The sequence below is a fragment of the Triplophysa rosa genome, linkage group LG1 (genome assembly GCF_024868665.1).
Source record: "Triplophysa rosa linkage group LG1, Trosa_1v2, whole genome shotgun sequence".
In the NCBI taxonomy this organism is placed as follows: domain Eukaryota; kingdom Metazoa; phylum Chordata; class Actinopteri; order Cypriniformes; family Nemacheilidae; genus Triplophysa; species Triplophysa rosa.
The window spans coordinates 11,349,557-11,369,690 of record NC_079890.1 but is presented as its reverse complement, the minus strand read 5'-3'; the positions used below and the strand labels follow the sequence as shown (position 1 = coordinate 11,369,690).

The 20,134-nt window shown below is 41.9% G+C and overlaps 1 protein-coding gene across 1 annotated transcript; it reads left to right on the top strand.

Moving 5' to 3' along the window:
* Window positions 1–14,359: 14,359 nt before the first annotated feature.
* Window positions 14,360–15,402, top strand: LOC130561283 (PWWP domain-containing DNA repair factor 3A-like). The gene is made up of 4 exons (XM_057345531.1): window positions 14,360–14,627; window positions 14,913–14,971; window positions 15,142–15,224; window positions 15,324–15,402. The coding sequence occupies exons 1-4, from the start codon at window positions 14,525–14,527 to the stop codon at window positions 15,361–15,363; spliced, it is 285 nt and encodes a 94-aa protein (XP_057201514.1). The 5' UTR covers window positions 14,360–14,524; the 3' UTR covers window positions 15,364–15,402.
* Window positions 15,403–20,134: the final 4,732 nt, after the last annotated feature.

Genomic DNA, 20,134 nt, shown 5'->3' with positions numbered 1-20,134 from the left:
CGAACCATAAATATATGTTAGACGTTCCACAAAAAGAAATGGAATTCACAAATAAATACAATGAGATTTGCAAATGAAAAATATTTACAAATTTATTTCAATGGCATTTATTTGTAGATCACTTTCTGCACATTTGTGGATCGCTTTCTGCACATTTGTGGATCGCTTTCTGTGCATTTGTGAATCGCTGCACGCATTTGTGGATCAGTGCACGCATTTGTGTATGGCTCTCTGTGCATTTGTGGATTTTGAAATATTTCTAACGTCAAGACGTGCGCACAATCCACAAACAGGTGGACTCCGCCCACTATCTACGCAAGCCAATCGGGTAACTTCCGCTTTCGTTGTCCAATAGGGCACGTTCTAACTTCAGCCAATCACGTTTTGTTCTGCACTAAGATTCAGGGAGCTAACGGCTAGTGGCGGTCTAAAATGCGGGATATACTAAGAAATGTGAATGGCCTCTTCTTTATACTACTCAGTAATGATTGCTTGCGTTTCTATGCATTGTCCATATGTTAGTAACAAACGACTGAAATGTTTATGACTTGATAACAGCGTGCACGGACTGGGGTGGACAATCCCGGTGACTGGGGACTGATTTGGTCGGCTGCAAGCCAGCCGTTTTATTGTCTTTATGTACCAAAGTGATAAATTCCGATTTTGGCATTCGATAAAATATAATCTGTTTCCCCGATACTGCATGGGTAAGCTATGGAAGCCCGTACCGCCATGTGATAAAAAAAATCAGACTCTAAAAAGTCATAATTATGAGATAAAAAGTCAAAATTATGACATAAAAAGTCATAATTATGAGATAAAAAGTCAAAATTATGAGATAAAAAGTCATAATTATGAGATAAAAAGTCGAAATTATGAGATTGAAAGTCATAATTATGAGATTGAAAATCAAAATTATGAGATAAAAAAATCAAAATTATGAGATTGAAAATCATAATTATGAGATTAAAAAAACGAAATTATGAGATTGAAAATCGTAATTATGACATAAAAAATTGAAATTATGATTTAACATGCGCAGTGGAGGCAAGACACTGCACGCTTGCGACATCCATTGCTTAATACGATTTGATTCATTTGTTTTGAACTGATCCGAAGTCCCATTTTAGAAGCCTCATCAAACAGAAAAATTACTAAAATACTACAAATTGACAGGCCACATTTTAGAATTATAGTACTCATCATAACTTTATCTAGGAATTATGTTTAAAAGCATCCAGAATAAATCAAAACTATATGCAGGACTAAAGAATATATATAGCATATTCAAAGTAGCCACCCTTTCCAAAATTGTACTCTTGGCATGATCGAGCAGCTTCTTGAAATTTCACCTTGTAGGAAGATTTTTCAATAGTATTGGCAGAAATTTCATCTATTCATTTCTTGGCTGCTTTTTTTATTTGGTCCTCAATTTTTGTCGTCTAATAAAATAAATGAATATGTTGCCACGATTATATTTTTGTCTACTAAAGTCATTTCAAACATTTAAACGTACATCTTCAGATTAAAAGATTTTAAGACCATGAGAAACATTTCAGTCAAACATTCAAGTGTTTTAGAACTTTTAAACAGCAGTGTATTTTTTGCCCTCCAAAATCATACATCAAAAATTATGCATTTAAGATATGGCTTCACAAATCTATGATATTACTACTACTGTATGTTTCACAATAGAAACCTCTCTGGGTTTTTACTGGTAGTTTGTTGGCTTCAGCAGGCATGTTCTCCAGTGAAATACTTTTCAGTAGCTCATAGATCTTTTGTTGAAAGGATTCCATATACATTGTACATTGAATGTGGCCCAAAACACACAATATTTTGTAATTGTTTGACTGTGGAGTCCTTCAGGTTCCTGGGCTCAACCATCTCAAAGGACCTGAAGTGGGAGACCCACATAGGGCCCAACAAAGGTTGTTCTGTGTGCTTTAATCCCTGTCAGGTTTGCCTCGGCTACTCAGTTGATCACAAGTGGACAAGAACGGATAGTCCAGATTGCTGAAAAGATCATTGGTGCTTTCTTTCCCACTCTTGTAAAGTGCAATCATTACAGACTTGATACACCCTGGACACAACATCTTTGAACTGTTGCCCTCTGGCCGGTGCTTCAGAAGGAGTACTAGAGCATCTGGACATATTGCTTTTAATAAATTTGAATATTCGCAAATTTCCAATCTATTTACAGTATATTACTTCTGTACAACTTTCTATTTACAGTTGTGTTTTATTTATATTTGTATATGTTTTGTACTCTGTTTTATTATTATGTGTCTGCTGATGCATTTGGATGTCTGCACTGGAAGCTTAAAAAAATACTGAAAACTGAAAACAAATAACTAAAATACTGTATATATATAACCAATCGCAACTGGTTTGTAAAACCACTGAGTTGCATTTACACCATTCTAACCAGCGGATGTCACCAGCGTGCGGTGTCCTGGCTGCACTGCGCATGTGCACGTTAAGTCATAATTTTGACTTTTTATCTCATAATTATGACTTTTTATCTCATAATCATGACTTTTTATCTCATAATCATGACTTTTTAGAGCCTGATTTTTTTTATCACGTGGCGGAAACGGGCTTCCATAGTAAGCAGCTAGTTCGCGCCGCACACTCAGCGTGGTGTGGAGTTTCAAGGTGCGCAGCGTTTGCATTGCAATGCGCACTGCAGCTGTCGGTTTAAGTGCGATTTTTACTTCTGCGTAGGCGTCGCCGTCGTTATGGTTGTGCGTTGAGAGTATGCGTCGTACTGCAATTACACCGCCGAAACGCTAGTTGGCTCTTTGTGTTTTCACGGGGTTGCTCTTCTTCGCCGATGTTTTGTGTGTATGCTAGTGTATGCAAACGACAATGGAATCTGATCGCATCTTAATGGAGTTGGGAGTTGGAGCTGATCGAAACAGAAAAATGTGTAATCCGTTATATTATTAACCTTACTTTCATGTCAGAAGTTAAACAGATGTTATATTAAACTTAGTCTTGTCCACATTTTGGATTTTTATGTGTGTTCATTTAGATATTGTTGAAAAAAAGTATACTTTTCAAAGGGGTGTACTCATTTACGCAGAGCACTGTATATACATAGATGTCAAAACTGTGTATTGAAATGATACTAGGGCTGCAACAACTAATCGATAAAATCGATAATAATCGATAATGAAATTCGTTGTCAACGAATTTCATTATCGATTAGTTGGTCTGTGACGTCACTTGCGAGCTGTGCAGTTATAAATCAAGCGCATCTTCTTCCCTTTTAAAATTACCGTTTTAGATGTGTCTCTCCATGCAGCATGAGCTGCGCAGTTTTAAAGTCAGACGTGCCTCTCCGTGTATGCGTCTCTTAGTGCAGCACGAGGTGCGCAGTTTTAAAGTCAGATGTGGTTCTCCGTGGATGCGTCTCTTCGTGCAGCGCGAGATGCGCAGTTTAAAAGTCACACGTGTCTCTTAGTGCAGCGCGAGGTGCGCAGTTTTAAAGTCAGATGTGGTTCTCCGTGGATGCGTCTCTTCGTGCAGCGCGAGATGCGCAGTTTAAAAGTCACACGTGTCTCTCAGTGCAGCGCGAGGTGCGCAGTTTTAAAGTCACACGTGTCTCTCCGTGGATGCGTCTCTAAGTGCGGCACAAGTTGTGCAGTTTTAAAGTCAGACGTGTCTCTCGGTGCATGCGTCTCTCCGTGCAGCGCGAGGTGCGCAGTTTTAAAGTCTGGTGTGTCTCTCCGTGCAGCACATGTTGCGCAGTTTTAAAGTCAGACGTGTCTCTCGGTGCATGCGTCTCTCCGTGCAGCGCGAGGTGCGCAGTTTTAAAGTCAGACGTGTTTTGCATGCATCTCTTCAAGCTGCACAGTTTTAAAGTTTGAAGGGAAGAGGTGTTTTAAATGACAAAATTAAAGATTATATTAGTAAAACCCAATTTGTGGCGTTTGCACTTTGCAAAGTACATAATAGGCTAAATACCCTGATTTGGTGGTTTATTTAGTTCAGAGGTGGGTAACGAAGTACATTTACTTGAGAACTGTACTTAAGTACACTTTTTGAGTATTTGTACTTAAGTATTACTTTTTCTGTTTACTTTTTTCTGTACTTCACTACATTTGAATGACAAATATCTCACTTTTCATGGCACAAAAATAATATTTCCTTGGCCGACCCTCCCCTTGCTCCCACATTTGGGAGAGACTATTGTCAGTTGCTTCTAATCTGACACACATGAATCAACTCACCAGGTGTGTTAATTATGGAGACATTCACAACATTTTGGGAGAAGGCAAATGAGTTCAGTTGTGTATACTTTTCCCATATCTGATTTACTTATTATAAGCAAAATATGTAATTACATTTTTATCCGATTAATCGATCAATCGAAAGAAATAATCACCCAACCAATCGATTACCAAAATAATCGTTAGTTGCAGCCCTAAATGATACCCTGATAGAATATCACATTTTGTCATGGACAACTCACCCTATTAATTTGTTTAGTTAAAAATGAAACGAAATGCAACCAAGATCTGGAAGTGTTACAATTTTGTTCTTTATTTGCAAAAGAGTCAAAGAACAGAATATGTAAAAGTGCAAACTATGTATAGATGAGTATACAATGCAATATTAACACAAATATAAAACTTTCAAAAAATTAGTAACAATAAAAGGTAAAACAAAAAATAAAACTATAAAGCTAATAAAGTGCAAAAGATCGTGCACAGTGTTTATAAAGTGCGAAGTTCTTCATGTCTTTTGCTGACACTCTTCCAAACCGACGTTAGAGGAAATCTCTCTCCAAGAATTCGCCGCCATCTGACAGTCTTTATAGTCCGCCGAAGAGGGTGTACAGGAGTGCGGTCGTATACCTATAGAACTCTTCTATCACGACTGTCCATAAGGGTCTGCTTCATTTAGTCATGTTTTTCTTGGTCCTGTAGCAGAGTCATGGCAAAGCCTTTGGTTATGTGTGGAGAAAAACATATTATTGTCCTTTTGACAATAATATACATTCTCTCCAGTGTCTGGTCTCTGTTACCGCCATCTCGTTTCCTCGTTATCTTTCCCTGAGTGTTTAATTACCCACACCTGCCCCGTGTCGTTATCCCTGTTTGTCTCTCCCTATTTATACCCTCATGTTTCTTTGTCTTGTGCTGTTGGATTGTACTCTGTTCAGTATTGCGTTGTGTATGGTTTCGTCGAGTGCCTTTCATCTGCCATGTGTGCTGTGTTCCTGTTGTCTGTGATAACCCCTGTCAAGTTGAGTTTAGTAAGTCTTTAGTTTAGCTTTTGTCCAGTGTTGTTTATTTTAGTTTAGTCTTAGTTAGTCTACGTCTTGTCTGCTTCCTGTTATCTTGTTTTCTTGTTTATATCCCCATCGTGGGTGTTTGCTTTGTCTTTTTGTTTTGTAAAATAAAGTATTTTTGTTAACCCCTTACCCACCGCCTGCCTGCATCTGGGTTCTCTGCACCTCAATAGCTGGTACAAGCAAGAACTCAGCCTAATTGCGCGTGCGATAGCCGCATGTTGATTCTTATTGTGGATCTGGAACTTGCGGAAGAGATGGCACGAATTGCGTAGAATCGGGAAGTAGATGCTGAGAACGACCTCAAGGCTTGCGGCTGTAAGAGTATGACGCGTTGTTACATGGTTTGGAGAGGTGCGCGTCAGGCCTACGGGGTAGGGTAGCACAGGGTTGCATGCTCTGCGTGGTAGCACCAGTAGGCTCTAACGCGGAAACATAATCAAACAGGTACTGTTCAACGAAGAATTTGTATCCTTTCTCTAGCTTTGATCTTGTCCTTAGCGAAAATTTGTCTGCAAGACGTTGTACATCATCTAGACGTATTTGTGGCAGATGTGCAAGCCACTTGGTAAACTCCATTCTGAGGCGCTAGCGGAAGTAACTTCTTCTTCTTGAGTTTTGCTGGCGGTTGGCAAATCAGCTTATAGGTGCATTACCGCCACCTTATGAACTGGAGTGCTAGCGGAAGTAATGATACACTGCTTCGCGGCAGAACGGAAGATGCGTGACGTCATGTGAAAAGGATACTGCTCAACACTTGCTCGCTCGTTGAGTTGACTTCTGAGACTTTGGAGGCGGGACAATGCATGTTAAAAGTTACCAATCAAATGAGGTCTCCGCGCATTTGATTGGTAACTTTTAACATGCACTCACCTACATGCAGTCACCTACAGATTGCATATCTTACTACCGAATGATTAGTGTATTACCTTGCCTTAGCTATGTGTTAGTGTTTTAACAAGTGACATTTTGATTTCTTACATCTGTCAACAAAAATTATGCTATATAATATAGCAGTTAAACTTACATGACATGTATGACCTATTTAAAACATACTATAATAATATAATTAAATGTCTCCTGTAGTCATTAAATTTGAGTTATCTAATATCTGTTTACTGGCATAGCCCGTTTTAATATTTTCAAAACAAATAAAGCAAAACAAATAAATTATTTAAATTAATTTTAGAGAGTACATCATATTGTAATTTATAATAACTTGTGCTTTGAGTTATACTGTTGTAGCCATTTATTAATTCTCATTTTATAACAATTTCATGAAAATTATTAACAATACAAAAGCAATTATGAATACACATACCAAACTATTTATTTCTAACTTCCTGTCAAGATGCCAAATATGTAAATCCAAAGCCAAGGGCATACATAACACTGTAACCCAAGTTTAAAAACGGAAAAAAGTATCGTGTTATGCCAAATTAAGACGTCTGTACAACGGGTAAGATACATGTCGGAGACTGTAGGTGAGTGCATGTTAAAAGTGACCAATCAAAGGATCAGAAAAGTCTGCCATTGTCCCGCCTCCAAAGTCTCAGAAGTCAACTCAACGAGCGAGCAAGTGTTGAGCAGTTGCGAGAGCATAGAGAGAATCGCGCGCGCGCTCGCTCGTCAAAGCCTCTGCTCGCGGACTGAGTTTTTGCTCGCGGAGCAGAAATGCGCCCGCGCGAGGGTTCTTTTCCGCTTGCGGATACTGTTCTGCTCGCTCGCGGAGTTTAAATGCGCCCTCGCGGAGCAGCTTTCCGCGCGTGGTTATCATTATGCGCGTTTGCATAGCGCGTGCGCGCGCGGATTCCATGCGCGTGAGTTTTGGGTCCATTTAAATTCATAAATGTTTCAAAATCCACAAATGCACAGAGAGCCATCCACAAATGCGTGCACTGATCCACAAATGCGTGCACTATCCACAAATGCACAGAAAGCGATCCACAAATGTGCAGAAAGCGATCAACAAATGTGCAGAAAGGATCTACAAACTAAATGCCATTAAATAAATTTGTAAATATTTTTTATTTGACAAATCTCAGTTGTATTTATTTGTGAATTCCATTTCTTTTTGTGGAACGTCTAACATATGTATATTATGGTTCGCTTTTTGTGCATATGTGGATTTAAAAAATGTTTGTGAAACTCTCTATATTTATTTGCGGATCATAGTTTATTTATTCAGAATATGAACAATTCTGATCCCATAATTTGGGTATCGGAAGAATACATACTCATGCCATGTTTCTGGGGTAGAGAATAGGAAACTGACTCAGATATCTGGAGACAGCGGAAGTTGTCGCTAGATTGCGCACATGGGCTGAGTCCGAAATCGATACTCAATGAGTAGGTACTCCATTTATTCCATAGTGATCTAAATTTGCAGTGGGATAGTATCACGGGCTAATGGGTACGTACTGTTTTGTACTCGTACCGAGAACGGGGAGTCTGGACCTGGAGCAGGGTTTTCGCCCAAGCGAGTTTCCCATATGTGAGCGGATCTTCGACTTGGGCAGCCTCCGCAGTTATGGGGACTTCCTTTCTCCTCTCTTGAAGTCTAATTGGTTCACGCCAGTGGAACTGGCCTTGTCGCGCTTCTGCAACGAATGATTACTGAGCGACCAGGTAATAATACAGTGCAAAGCGACAATACTCCAGAATATCTTTCTTTTCCACATCCGCAACGATCGGAGACACCCCAGACCTCCAGGAGGAGTTCGTGAGGGTGCTGGAAAAGGCCGTTAAGGAGCTCGACCTTAGCTGGAGCGCCCCGGAGGAGCCAGCTAAAAGTAAGCTCGATTCCTGGTACTTTCAAGCGGGCCGCCGCCAGGCTGCACCGAAGAGGAGTACTCCTTTTTTCCCTGATGTGCACAAGCACGTGGTTAAGTCGTGGACGGCCCCTCAATCGGCGCGAGTCCACGCTGCCACACAGGCTATGTTCGCCCACGTGGACGGGGCGGAGGCCCACTGTTATACCCGCATGCCGCCCGTGGAGGAGACCCTCGCTGTACATCTGTGCCCCTCCTCCTCTTCGCTGAGCGCGGGACAAGGTCTGCTGTCGAAGCCGTGCAGGTTTACCGCCCACCTCGCCAACAAGGCGTACACCTCCGCCGGGGAGGCAGCCTCCGCGCTGCACTCGATGGCGGTTCTACAGGTCTTTCAGGCGAAGATTCTGCAGGCGCTGGATGGGGGCGCCTTGGATGCGGACGCTGTGAAGGACCTGAGGGCGGCGACGGACTTTGCGCTGATGGCGACGAAGCGCACTGCACAGGCTATCGGCAGGTCGATGGGCTTCATGGTCGTCCTTCACCGCCATTTGTGGCTGACGCTGGCGGACCTCAAGGACGCTGACCGGACGTCGCTGCTCAACGCTCCCATTACTCCCTCTGGTCTCTTCGGGGATGTCGTGGAGTCGGTGTCGGAACGCTTCGCGGAGGCGCAGAAGCGCGCAAAAGCCATGAGCCACGTGCTTCCTCGCCGTTCGTTGCAGCCGGCGCCGAGAGCGAGATCCTCGTCTGCTTCGCGCTCTTCCCACAGGCCGGCTAAGCAGCCCGCTGCCACGGCTTCGGCTCCCCGAGACCCTGGGCCGGACGTCCGGCCTAAGCAGTGGTCTGCCCCAGCTAGGAAGAAGTACGGGCAGAAGAGAGGTCATCGAGGCGATAGCGGATCGTCTTCGGCTGCCAAGCCGCCTTCCTGACGGGTCTGCAGAGAAGAGGGGAGAGTTCGTGAGCGGACCGGTGCTCAAGCGGCGCAGTTTGCATCTTGTTTCCCCCGCTGTTGCGGGCGATTGTTGCAATGCTCAAAATGTTGTGTGTGTACATGTATTAAAAGCACTTACCTCCTCACAAAAGGAGCTCTCTCCCCTTCCATCACACCACACTGTGTCCCCTGCCCTGCCACGGTGCAGCGCGAAGCCACAGTTAGAATATGTTATAACTGGCATCCCCTCGCCCACGGTAGCTCCCGTGGGCGAGCGGTGGCCGGAGCCTCACGTGCTTCACATTCCCCAGCCATTGCAATTAGCCTCGCGAGGGCAGAGCGCATCTCCGGAATATCAGCAAGCTGTATCGCCCGAGGTAATTCGGCCGCTATGCATGTTTCTGAGTGCGTGGAAAGCCATTCCCGGGTATCTCTCCGTGGCTGCTAAATGTGATAGAACACGGGTATTCTCTTCAGTTCAGACGCAGGCCCCCCCGCATCAGCGGAGTTGTCCCGTCACTCACATTGCCGTGCAACACTCCGGTGCTGAGACAGGAGATTCACAGCCTGCTCGGGAAAAGAGCGATAGAGCAGGTTCTTCCAAGCGAGGTAGAGTGCGGTTTCTACAGCCGGTATTTTGTGGTGCCCAAGAGAGATGGCGGACTCCGTCCTATTTTGGATTTGAGACCCATCAACCGAGCGCTTCACAAGAGGGCGTTCAGAATGATTACGCTAAAACAGATCCTGGCGCAAGTTCGTCCCGGGGACTGGTTTGCGTCCGTGGATCTGAAGGATGCATACTTTCACGTTCAGATAGCCCAGAGCCACCGGCGCTTCCTGCGGTTCGCGTTCGACGGAGCGGCATTCCAGTTTGCTGTGCTGCCGTTCGGACTGGCATTGGCTCCACGCACGTCCTCGAAATGCGTGGACGCAGCGCTTTCCCCTCTCAGAGCGAGTGGTATGCGCATTCTGAACTATCTGGACGACTGGCTGCTTCTAGCCCATTCATGAGATGTGCTTGTCAGTCATACGCAGACGCTGCTTCGTCCCTTGTCATCCCTGGGGCTGCGGGTGAACGTGCCGAAGAGCAAGCTTCTGCCGAGTCGGTCCATAACATATCTAGGGGTATGTTTCGACTCAGTGGAGATGCGCGCCCGCCTCTCTCAGGAGCGTTTGGAGTCCATCTCCGCCGCACTGCACGCCTTCAGCCTGAACCGGTCCGTTCCGCTGAGGGTATTTCAGGGACTTCTGGGACTGATGGCGTCAGCATCACCAGTCTGCCACCTGGGTCTTTTGCACATGCGTCCTCTGCAGCTGTGGCTAAAGACTCAAGTTCCGCGGAGAGCATGGTCCTCGGGTTGTGCACGTGTGAGGATAACTCACAGATGCCTCAGCGCTTTGGAACCGTGGCGCGACTGGAGCATGTTCAGCCAGGGCGTTCCCCTGGGGCTTGTGACAACGCGCACGGTGGTAACGACGGATGCTTCTTCCTCTGGCTGGGGTGCAGTGTGTGAAGGCAGGCCGGCGTTGGGTCTGTGGTCGCCGTCTCTGAGCAGTTGGCACATAAATCGGCTGGAGCTGATGGCGGTGTTCTTAGCTCTGCAGACTTTTCGGCCTCAGGTGATGCAGCGTCATGTATTGATTCGCACCGACAACACGTCCGTGGTTTCGTACATCAATCGCCAAGGAGGGGTCCACTCCAGAGCCCTTTTCCGCTGTGCGAGGCTGCTGCTTTGGGCAGACCAGCACCTGCTTTCCATCAGGGCAGCGCATATCCCCGGTCATTTGAACTGCGGAGCGGATATGCTCGGGAGGTCTTTCCCAAGGGGAATGGAGACTTCACCCTGACTCAGTACGGATGATCTGGGATCGCTTCGGGAAGGCGGAGGTGGATCTGTTCGCGACGAGCGAGAACGCACACTGTCCGCTGTTCTTCTCGCTGCCGCGCTCCCCCAGGGAGACGGACGCTCTGACGACGCGCTGGCCGGACGCCCGGCTTTACGCTTTTCCTCCTGTGAAGATTCTGCCCCTTGTGCTGGGCAAGATCAGAGAGGAGAGAGCGTCGGTGATCCTCGTTTTGCTCCGTTTTGGCCGAATCAGCCGTGGTTCCCGGACCTGAGAGAGTTACTGGTGTCCTCTCCGTGGCGGATTCCCATCAGGGGCGACCTGTTATCACAGGCGAACGGCTCGATTTGGCACCCCAACCCGGATTTGAGGAGCCTCCATGCCTGGCCGCTTCAGGGGTCTTAGAACCCCTCCCTCAGAGAGTGCTTGACACTGTTGCGGAGTGTCGGGCGCCTTCCACTAGACGCTTATATGCTCTGAAATGGGATGTATTTAAGAAGTGGTGTATTGAGTGCGGTATAGACCCGGTGTCATGTCCCGTGTCTGATGTGTTACGCTTTCTACAATACAGGATGGATAATGGTGGCCTCCCGTCCACGCTGAAGGTTTATGTGGCTGCTATCGCCTCTTTTCGTTCCCGGTTGACGGGCAATCGATCGGTAGGCATGCATTGGTGGTCAGATTTTTGAGAGGAGCTCGGAGGCTGTTTCCCTCACGATCTCCTTCAGTACCTCCGTGGGATTTGTCTCTGGTGCTGAGGGCTCTCTCTCTGCCCCCGTTCGAGCCGTTGGAAGCTGTTTCTATAAGGGAGCTCTCTCTTAAAGCCGTTCTCCTTCTCGCTCTTGCTTCGGCAAAACGCATTGGGGATTTATGTGCGCTTTCTATCGGCGCGGATTTCATTCGTTTTGGGGCCGGCGACTGCAGCGTCACTCTATGGCCGAAGGCGGGTTATGTGCCTAAGTTCCTGTCTACCCCGTTCAGAGAGCAGGTTATTTCGTTGCCCGCTTTGTCTTCCGAGTCGTCTGCCTCATGTGATGCTGACGCTCAGAGGGCTGTGTGTCCGGTTAGGGCTTTGAGGGCTTACATTGATCGTACGGCCGGGTTTCGGCTGTCTGATCAGCTCTTCGTGTGCTACGGCAGGGGGGACTAAAGGTCGGGCTGTCTCTAAACAGAGGCTCTCTCACTGGGTGGTGGACGCTATCAACCTGGCGTATGAGAGTCAAGGGCAGGCCTGCCCTTTCGGCGTCAGGGCTCACTCAACTAGGGCTGTTGCCTCTTCGTGGGCTTGGGCTAGAGGCGTTTCTATTAAGGACATCTGTTGTGCGCCTGGCTGGTCTTCACAGAACACCTTCGCCAGATTCTACAGGCTGGATGTATCCTCATTAGCCTCGCATGTCCTCTCGGTGAGTACGGACAGCTCAATGTTACCTAGTTGCTGATCTCCTATATTGTGCAGTTGTTACCGTGTTACTGTTAACTCTGTGCTTGGTGTTACTGGACTTGCATTATATCTGCCCGGATTCCGCGCTGAATTTTACTATTGTGGTGTCTGCCCTGTCTCAGTGCAGCCCGCTCATTTCTTTGGCTGAGATATGCAAATTTTGTAGAAGACCGTTCTTGCAGCTCATTGGTCTGTCTCAGCCAATCAGATGCGGGCTCTTCAAGGCGACTTCGCGATTGGTTAATCTGTGTGCTTAACACTGGTGAGTGTATGCGGTCGGTTACGGCTGTCTTGCTACTCTCACGGCGGGATTGTATACAGTTCCCATATGCGGAAGCTTCCGCAATGTCGAGAGACCGCTCTCGATAGGGAACGTCTCCGGTTACTGTCGTAACCTCGGTTCCCTGAGAAGCGGGAACGAGACATTGCTCTAGCCGCCGTGTTCGTCGCGTGTCAGCCTTGGAGGCGTTCTTTCGCAGATTCTGATGTATTGTCGCTGTGCACTGTATTTATACTGTCTGGTCGCCAGTAATTACATTCGGTTGCGAGCGCGACAGTTGGCCAGTTTCACTGGCGTTAACCAATAAGACTTCAAGAGAGGTGAGAAGGGAGGAGCTCCCATATGCAGCAGCTTCCACAATGTCTCGTTCCCGCTTCTCAGGGAACCGAGGTTAACGACCGTAACCGGAGACGTTTTGCGCCCCAGGCAGTTTTACACACCTGTTTTTACTTATTTGTCCAGTAGGGGGACTGTACATTAAGAACCACCAGAACAGACCTAAGAACAGATAACTTCATCGTCCATCACGAGTTATGGTAAATAAACGTTTTCAGGCAATCGTCCAACATGTATAGTTTTAAATGATTTATTGATATCGATATGAATTATTTCAACATCTAAAAAGATATGTACGGTATGTGTAATTTATACTCAAAGACAATAAAATGTATACTTATTGACCAGGTCGATGTTCTGTCTGGATCAACCTTAGCTAACCACGTGTATGCTTACTCGATATCTCTTACTCGTTTTCATAATTATTTTCTTTTTAATTTTATTTTGTTGTCTGTCTCTGCCTATGTGATGGCCTTTTCTGGTAACATATTCTTCTGCCCTTTCGAAAATTGACCATGGTTTTACTACAGTTAAAACCAAAAAACCATGGTTACTGTAGTAAAACAATGGTTATCACAAAATAACCATTTTGAAAACCATGTTTTTGTAAAAACCATAGTAAGTAATCATGCCCAAAAAACATGGTTACTACACTTGTACCACAAAAAAAACATGGTTTATTTTCGTAAGGGTGACCCTGTTTACTTGCATTAATACATACATTACTACAGTAGGCTTATATGTAAACCATTTCAATTTAGCTGCACACATACTTAAGTTATTTATTATTTTAAGTCGTTACAACTTCCTACAAAAGGAGAGCCCCATATTCAGAACTAACAATTAATCACAGGTGAGAACATCACAGTCAACATAATAATTAGCCAGCAAACAATTTTCTTAAATGTGTTTTAAGAAAACAAAAGATCAATAATCGAGCACCAACAACCACAAACATGTTCAACTCAAATTGAAAACTTTATTCCCATATGGAATAAAAAAATTATCATATTATGTAATGTACATATAAAATACATTTTTGTTAAAATAGCTTAATGATCCTGATTAAAATTATGTGCACCTAATGTGGGTTTTATCATGTTTGTGATTGTTAGTGCTCAATTAATCGTGTTCTTGTTTTCTTAATAGCAATTGTTGGCTGGCTAATTAGGCCTATTATGTTGTGATGTTATTGATCTCATCTGTAATAATACTTGGAAATAATAAAAATGTGTTCAAGAATGCATTTTACATATTTACTGCACTTTAACCAATAGCTTGTCTAATAAATACATAAATGACTTACAGAGACATATGTGGCAATGTTTTAATGACATTCATCAATTTCTTTGCACAGTCCATCATCAGTGGCCAAAAGAAATCAAAGTGGCTTGACATATTTTGCAATCCTTCTGCCAAGACCATGCTTGTGCCTGTGTACGTGTGTCATGGTTCTGCCCCACCTTGTCTTGCTTCTCTTGACCTAGTGGCAGAACCATGATAGAACCTCTTGTTTTATGTGGAGAGTGACGTTTTGTCCCTGTTGGTCTTCCACTCTCCGGTGTGGCGTCTCTGTTCCCGCCCTTTCGTCTCCTCGTTATTGTTTGTTAATTAGTTCATGCCCCGCACCTGCTTCCTCTTGATTTGTCCCCTTTATAATGCCCTTGTGTCTTCTGTCTCGTGCTGGATCATTGTTCTGTTGCGTCGTGTTTGTCTTCGTGGTGAGTTCTTGTTGTGTAGTTAGTTTAGTTTACAGTGTTCATGTCAAATGTTATTATTTTCAGTCTAGTTAGTTCCTGTCCGTGTTGCTATGTTTTGTTATGTTCCCCCACGTGGGTCCTTGTTTTGTATTTTTAGTTATTATTAAAGTTTGTGTTAACCCCTTACCCGCTGTCTGCATTTGGGTCCTCTGTCCTTGTCTCTGTGTCTCACCCTGAGAACCGTGACACGTTGACAATCAGGACCAAACTGATGACCTACTTTCACCTCACTTCATTTCTGGACAGGACACCCACAGACTCACAGTGACACGATCAAGTTTATTATGGATGTCCTTTTTCCAGAGGTGGGTCCTGTGTTAGCTGCGCTCCTCAGATTTATTTTGTAATTGCTTGATTTGATTGGGTAATGTAGAAAGGACACTCAGTTTTGTTGTACAAAAAAATAATTTTGATACTGAAATGATACTACTTGTTTGGGGTGTGACCCATCTTGATTTAACTCTTTCTTTGATAGTCCATCATCTGTTCCCTTGCTGGTTTGGAAAATCTCACCATGCTGGAGGCTGAGGAGAAATTTCTACAAGTCATTGACATAAGGTATGTAAGGATGCTATAAAGGAGAAATGTTCAAGCATGACATCCTGCCATTATTTCCAATAACAATTTTCTCTACAACTTTAAACTTTCTTTTATCAGTGAGCGGGAGCAGTTTGACCGAGGATTAAGAACATTTTGAAGAAGAGTGAGTCATTATCCCCATAGGAGTCATTATCGCGAGCCATCCTATGATCATCAATCCTGTTTTTGATAATGGTCTTAATAAATAATGTTGTTCACAAGAAACTTGTCACTTTTTTCTTAGAAGATAAAAGACATTAGAAATTTCTTAAAGCGGTGAATTGTTTTTCTTCATGAAATAGTATGCAGGACACTGTTCTAAATGCAGGGCAGATATTTAATTGATGTTTCATATGGTTGCACTTAATGTCTTATGGGCTAAATATGGTTAATATTTCAATGTAACTTTGCCTATATTCACAACAAACACTCAAGTCTTCTGTATATTTGTATATTACTAGGCCACAGTAAATTATATATTATTGTTGTACTGTACATATGATCCAACTGTATTATTATTAATTTTTCAATTCACAAAACCACTAAATTGCAGTTGCAAATCAATTGTCTCCTGTAAGCTATGTATTAAGACCGTTAGTAGATATCTGCAAATATTTAAACCTGTTCTGCATATCGTTAGTTAAGCCATGGTTTCTGTAGTAAGATCAGCAATACAACAACAAAAAAACGTGGTTACTACACTTTTACCATAAAGTAAGTTTAGTTTATTTATTTACTTTTAATCTTACACATACATAATTACATTTTTGTTTAACAGTTTGATTCGGTTACAAATATTTTATTTTGTGGTTCAACTCCCCCTACTGGACAAATAAGGAACAACAGGGCGTAAAACTGCCTGGGGCGCAAAACTGCTTGGGGCGTAAAACTGCCTGCTCCAGGTCTGCAGACTCCCCATATAGCTGTACCCAGCATTTGCAACATGTTTGTAATGCCTTCACAAAGGAGAAGCCGGGCAGCTGCTCGACGATCTCGCCTTAGGAGAGCACTGCTGATTTTACTGTCAAGGAATATAAGTATTATTGCTTATAAATTAAGTGTACCCTAGAAATGCATTGCTAGCCCACACCTACACTTGTGCACAATATTATTAAGTGCTGACCAATACGTATAATTTTTTTCCTGAAAATTATATATTATATTAAAATAGGCTACTAAATGTAATTGTATTTCCATATGCCATCTATGCATTAATACAGACTACCAAAGTGTGAATGCATACGTTTTCAGTGAATCAATGACATAATGCATGAAGTAATATGTTTTATTTACATAAATAATATAATATAACATAAATAATATTATAATATAAATAATATTATGTTTTATATAACCATGTTTTATTTACAGAAAACTATAGAATAAACATGAATAAAAAATACGTACATTTGATGTAAGGAAATAAATAAATTAAATAAATATTATTATATATACAAGTAAACATCACATAAATCAAAGCTTTATTTCAATTTATTGTTGTAACACATTATCCTGTATTTACAGGCGTTGAACCACTGCCATCTCGCAGCGGACCACCGTCGCCACCTTCGTGATTTTAACGAGTGTGCTCATCTGTCCCTGTAACAGTCAAACAAGATTCAAGTGACCTCTGTGATTTGTGCTCAATACTGCATTTAAATGTGGAGGTAGTTGCACATGTATGGAGGACTAAACCTGCAAAAATTATAAATAAATAAATGTATAAATAAATAAATATATAAACGAATAAATGTAATAATATGAAAATAAATAAAGGAATGAATGGTTTGATAAAACAAAATAATTCGTTTTAGCTATTATTGATCTTAGCTTTAACTTTTCTTTTCATTTTTTAAATTGATTTATTATTTTTTGTGTCCATTTTTTAATTATTTTAAATTATTATTATTATTTATTTTTAGATTATTTTATTTATCATTTCCTTTTATTTTTACATTTATTTATTTATACGTTTATTTATTTTTATATTTATTTATTATCGCATGTATTTATTTCCACTTTTATTTATTTATTCTTGAATTTATTCTTACTTTTCTGTGTCTTGTATGATAATTAGATGGGTTGGTCTTGCCTACTATTGGTTCAGCGTAGATTGAAGCGTTTGATCGATTACTCTTGACTTGTTTTGGACTAACGTCACGTCACTCACTGATCGTTTGCTTCGTGTATAACGTTAAGTAACTATGGCGTGCGCACAATTAGCTAGAGAGTTACAGCATTTAGCCAATGAAGTCGATAACCATGCATCAAATGACTATGTGTCATTCAGATTAGATGCACTTATTGATGATTTATTACAGATTGACGGCGAGATAAATGACAAAGTTCTCCCTCGGTTGTTAGCCTCTTTGCAGCACATTCAAAGTCTGTGCGAGTCAGAGGGTGCTATGGTGGTGTTACAGTTCAACTGGTGAAAATCATAAAGCACAAAATGTAATAAGGTTTAACTACACAGATGAGCTTGTAAACCGAAGTCGCAAGCTAACGCTTTGTCAAAGTGATAGTTATAAGCAGCCTTTCGGTTAGAAAAAGCGTAAAGATTTAATGTAACATGATGTAACATAATGTAAATGAATTGAGACATAGTGAACTTAAGTCACAAGTTAACACGGTAGTAATGAGCATCGTTCTTTCACTACAGGGGCCATCAAATGGAAACCATTCCTTCTAAAAAGACGTGGTTACTAAACGGTACTCGTAAACTACATTCCATAAGAGATAAATAACACAGAGGTCACAAGTTAAAACGGGCATATTCCCTTGATTCATCCAGCTGCATATTGTTGTGTGACATCTTGATATTATTGCAAAGATCCGCAGCAGCTAGCATTGCGAAATAGCTTAGTGTGATTGTTACCGTAGTGACACGCTGCCTCGCTTTATTGTATGGGTACGAATCCCGTGTCAAATCGCTTTATTTATTTTTTCACCTCGCTTCAGCCGTTACGGGCGATCATACCAATAATTTGCAATCTTAACAAGAATGTCAAAATCATGTAACAAGAAAGTCTGTGTTTATTAGACATCTTAATATCAAGTCGTCTTGTGCTTTCAGAATCGACGAATCTGCTGAGGTCGTTCATGCACCTCTTTGGCAGAGGACCTGTAACCGGAACTTGGTCACCACCTTAGCACCCCCTGACTCGCACAGATTTTGAAGAACTTTGTCATTTATCTCTCCGTCAATCTGTAATAAATCCTCAATAAGTGCATCTAATCTGAATGACACATAGTCATTTGATGCATGGTTATCGACTTCATTGGCTAAATGCTGTAACTCTCTAGCTAATTGTGCGCCCGCCATAAACGTTATACACGAAGCAAACGATCAGTGAGTGACGTGACGTTAGTCCAAAACAAGTCAAGAGTAATCGATCAAACGCTTCAATCTACGCTGAACCAATAGTAGGCAAGACCAACCCATCTAATTATCATACAAGACACAGAAAAGTAAGAATAAATACAAGAATAAATAAATAAAAGTGGAAATAAATACATGCGATAATAAATAAATATAAAAATAAATAAACGTATAAATAAATAAATGTAAAAATAAAAGGAAATGATAAATAAAATAATCTAAAAATAAAAAATAATAATAATTAAAAATAATTAAAAATGGACACAAAAAATAATAAATCAATTTAAAAAATGAAAAGAAAAGTTAAAGCTAAGATCAATAATAGCTAAAACGAATTATTTTGTTTTATCAAACCATTCATTCCTTTATTTATTTTCATATTACTACATTTATTCGTTTATATATTTATTTATTTATACATTTATTTATTTATAATTTTTGCAGGTTTAGTCCTCCATACACATGTGTTAACTCGCTGTTTATTCAACTCACAATTTCCTGAATTCATCAACAATAGTAATGGACAAATAACATACATACATTATGTTTAGTTACTTAAGTAAATATGTTTATTTACATTACTTATATGTATCTATGCAAGTAGTGAACAATGCTTTGCACCACATTGTGATGTGTATTTCATGTTGTGATGTGCTCATTTGCAATACTTATCGAGAAAATGACAGGTCACATGTTACACAGACATTAAAAGCGTCTTTAACTTGCGTATGGTTTTAATATATGTAACGTTAAGTCTACTTAGAAGACGTGTGTGTGCGTGGAACGCCCCTTTAAGCTAGACATATTAAAACACTGCATTTTCACAGCAAAATCACAAATATACTTTACTATGTAGCATCTTACAGGTTAACTTTACGCTACAGCACTTTAACAAATGCGATTGCAACGCAAATAAACGCGATGTTGGCTAGTAATACTCACTTTTGAAAGCACCTGCCTCGCAGAATGCTCCTGTATGAACTTATCCTGTCCCGTGGGCTCATGGGATAGATAAGTATCCCAAGTATGGCCCGTCTGAGTCCACACTTGATGACGTCAGAAAGTGCAGACCTATAGGGCACTATAGGCACGAGTCCACAAGGGTACATGGGAGTGCATTTTGGGACAGACTTGAGGACATTACACCGGAAAGAGCAAGCCGTGCTTTCTAATCTCTCTCGCGGTACTTTGTTGTCATTCGCTGATCAGTCTGCGCAGTGCCGCGTGAAGTCGGCCACTTGTTATCCCATTGTTGTTATTTGGGACAGGAGCTGCCAGTTTTTATTGTTCATATGTTGATATGCCACCCGAACATTATACAATAGATACTTATGTTTGTAATGCATTCATTCGTCATGACGTAAATGCAACTTCTTATGTATATGTATTTATTTGTACACACTATTCTTCTGTATACACTTCTTAATATGCATATATGTTGTTATTTAATATTTCTCTATAATACAGAAGCTGTGTTGTTTAGCTTTACAGAGCCCAGAGACAACTA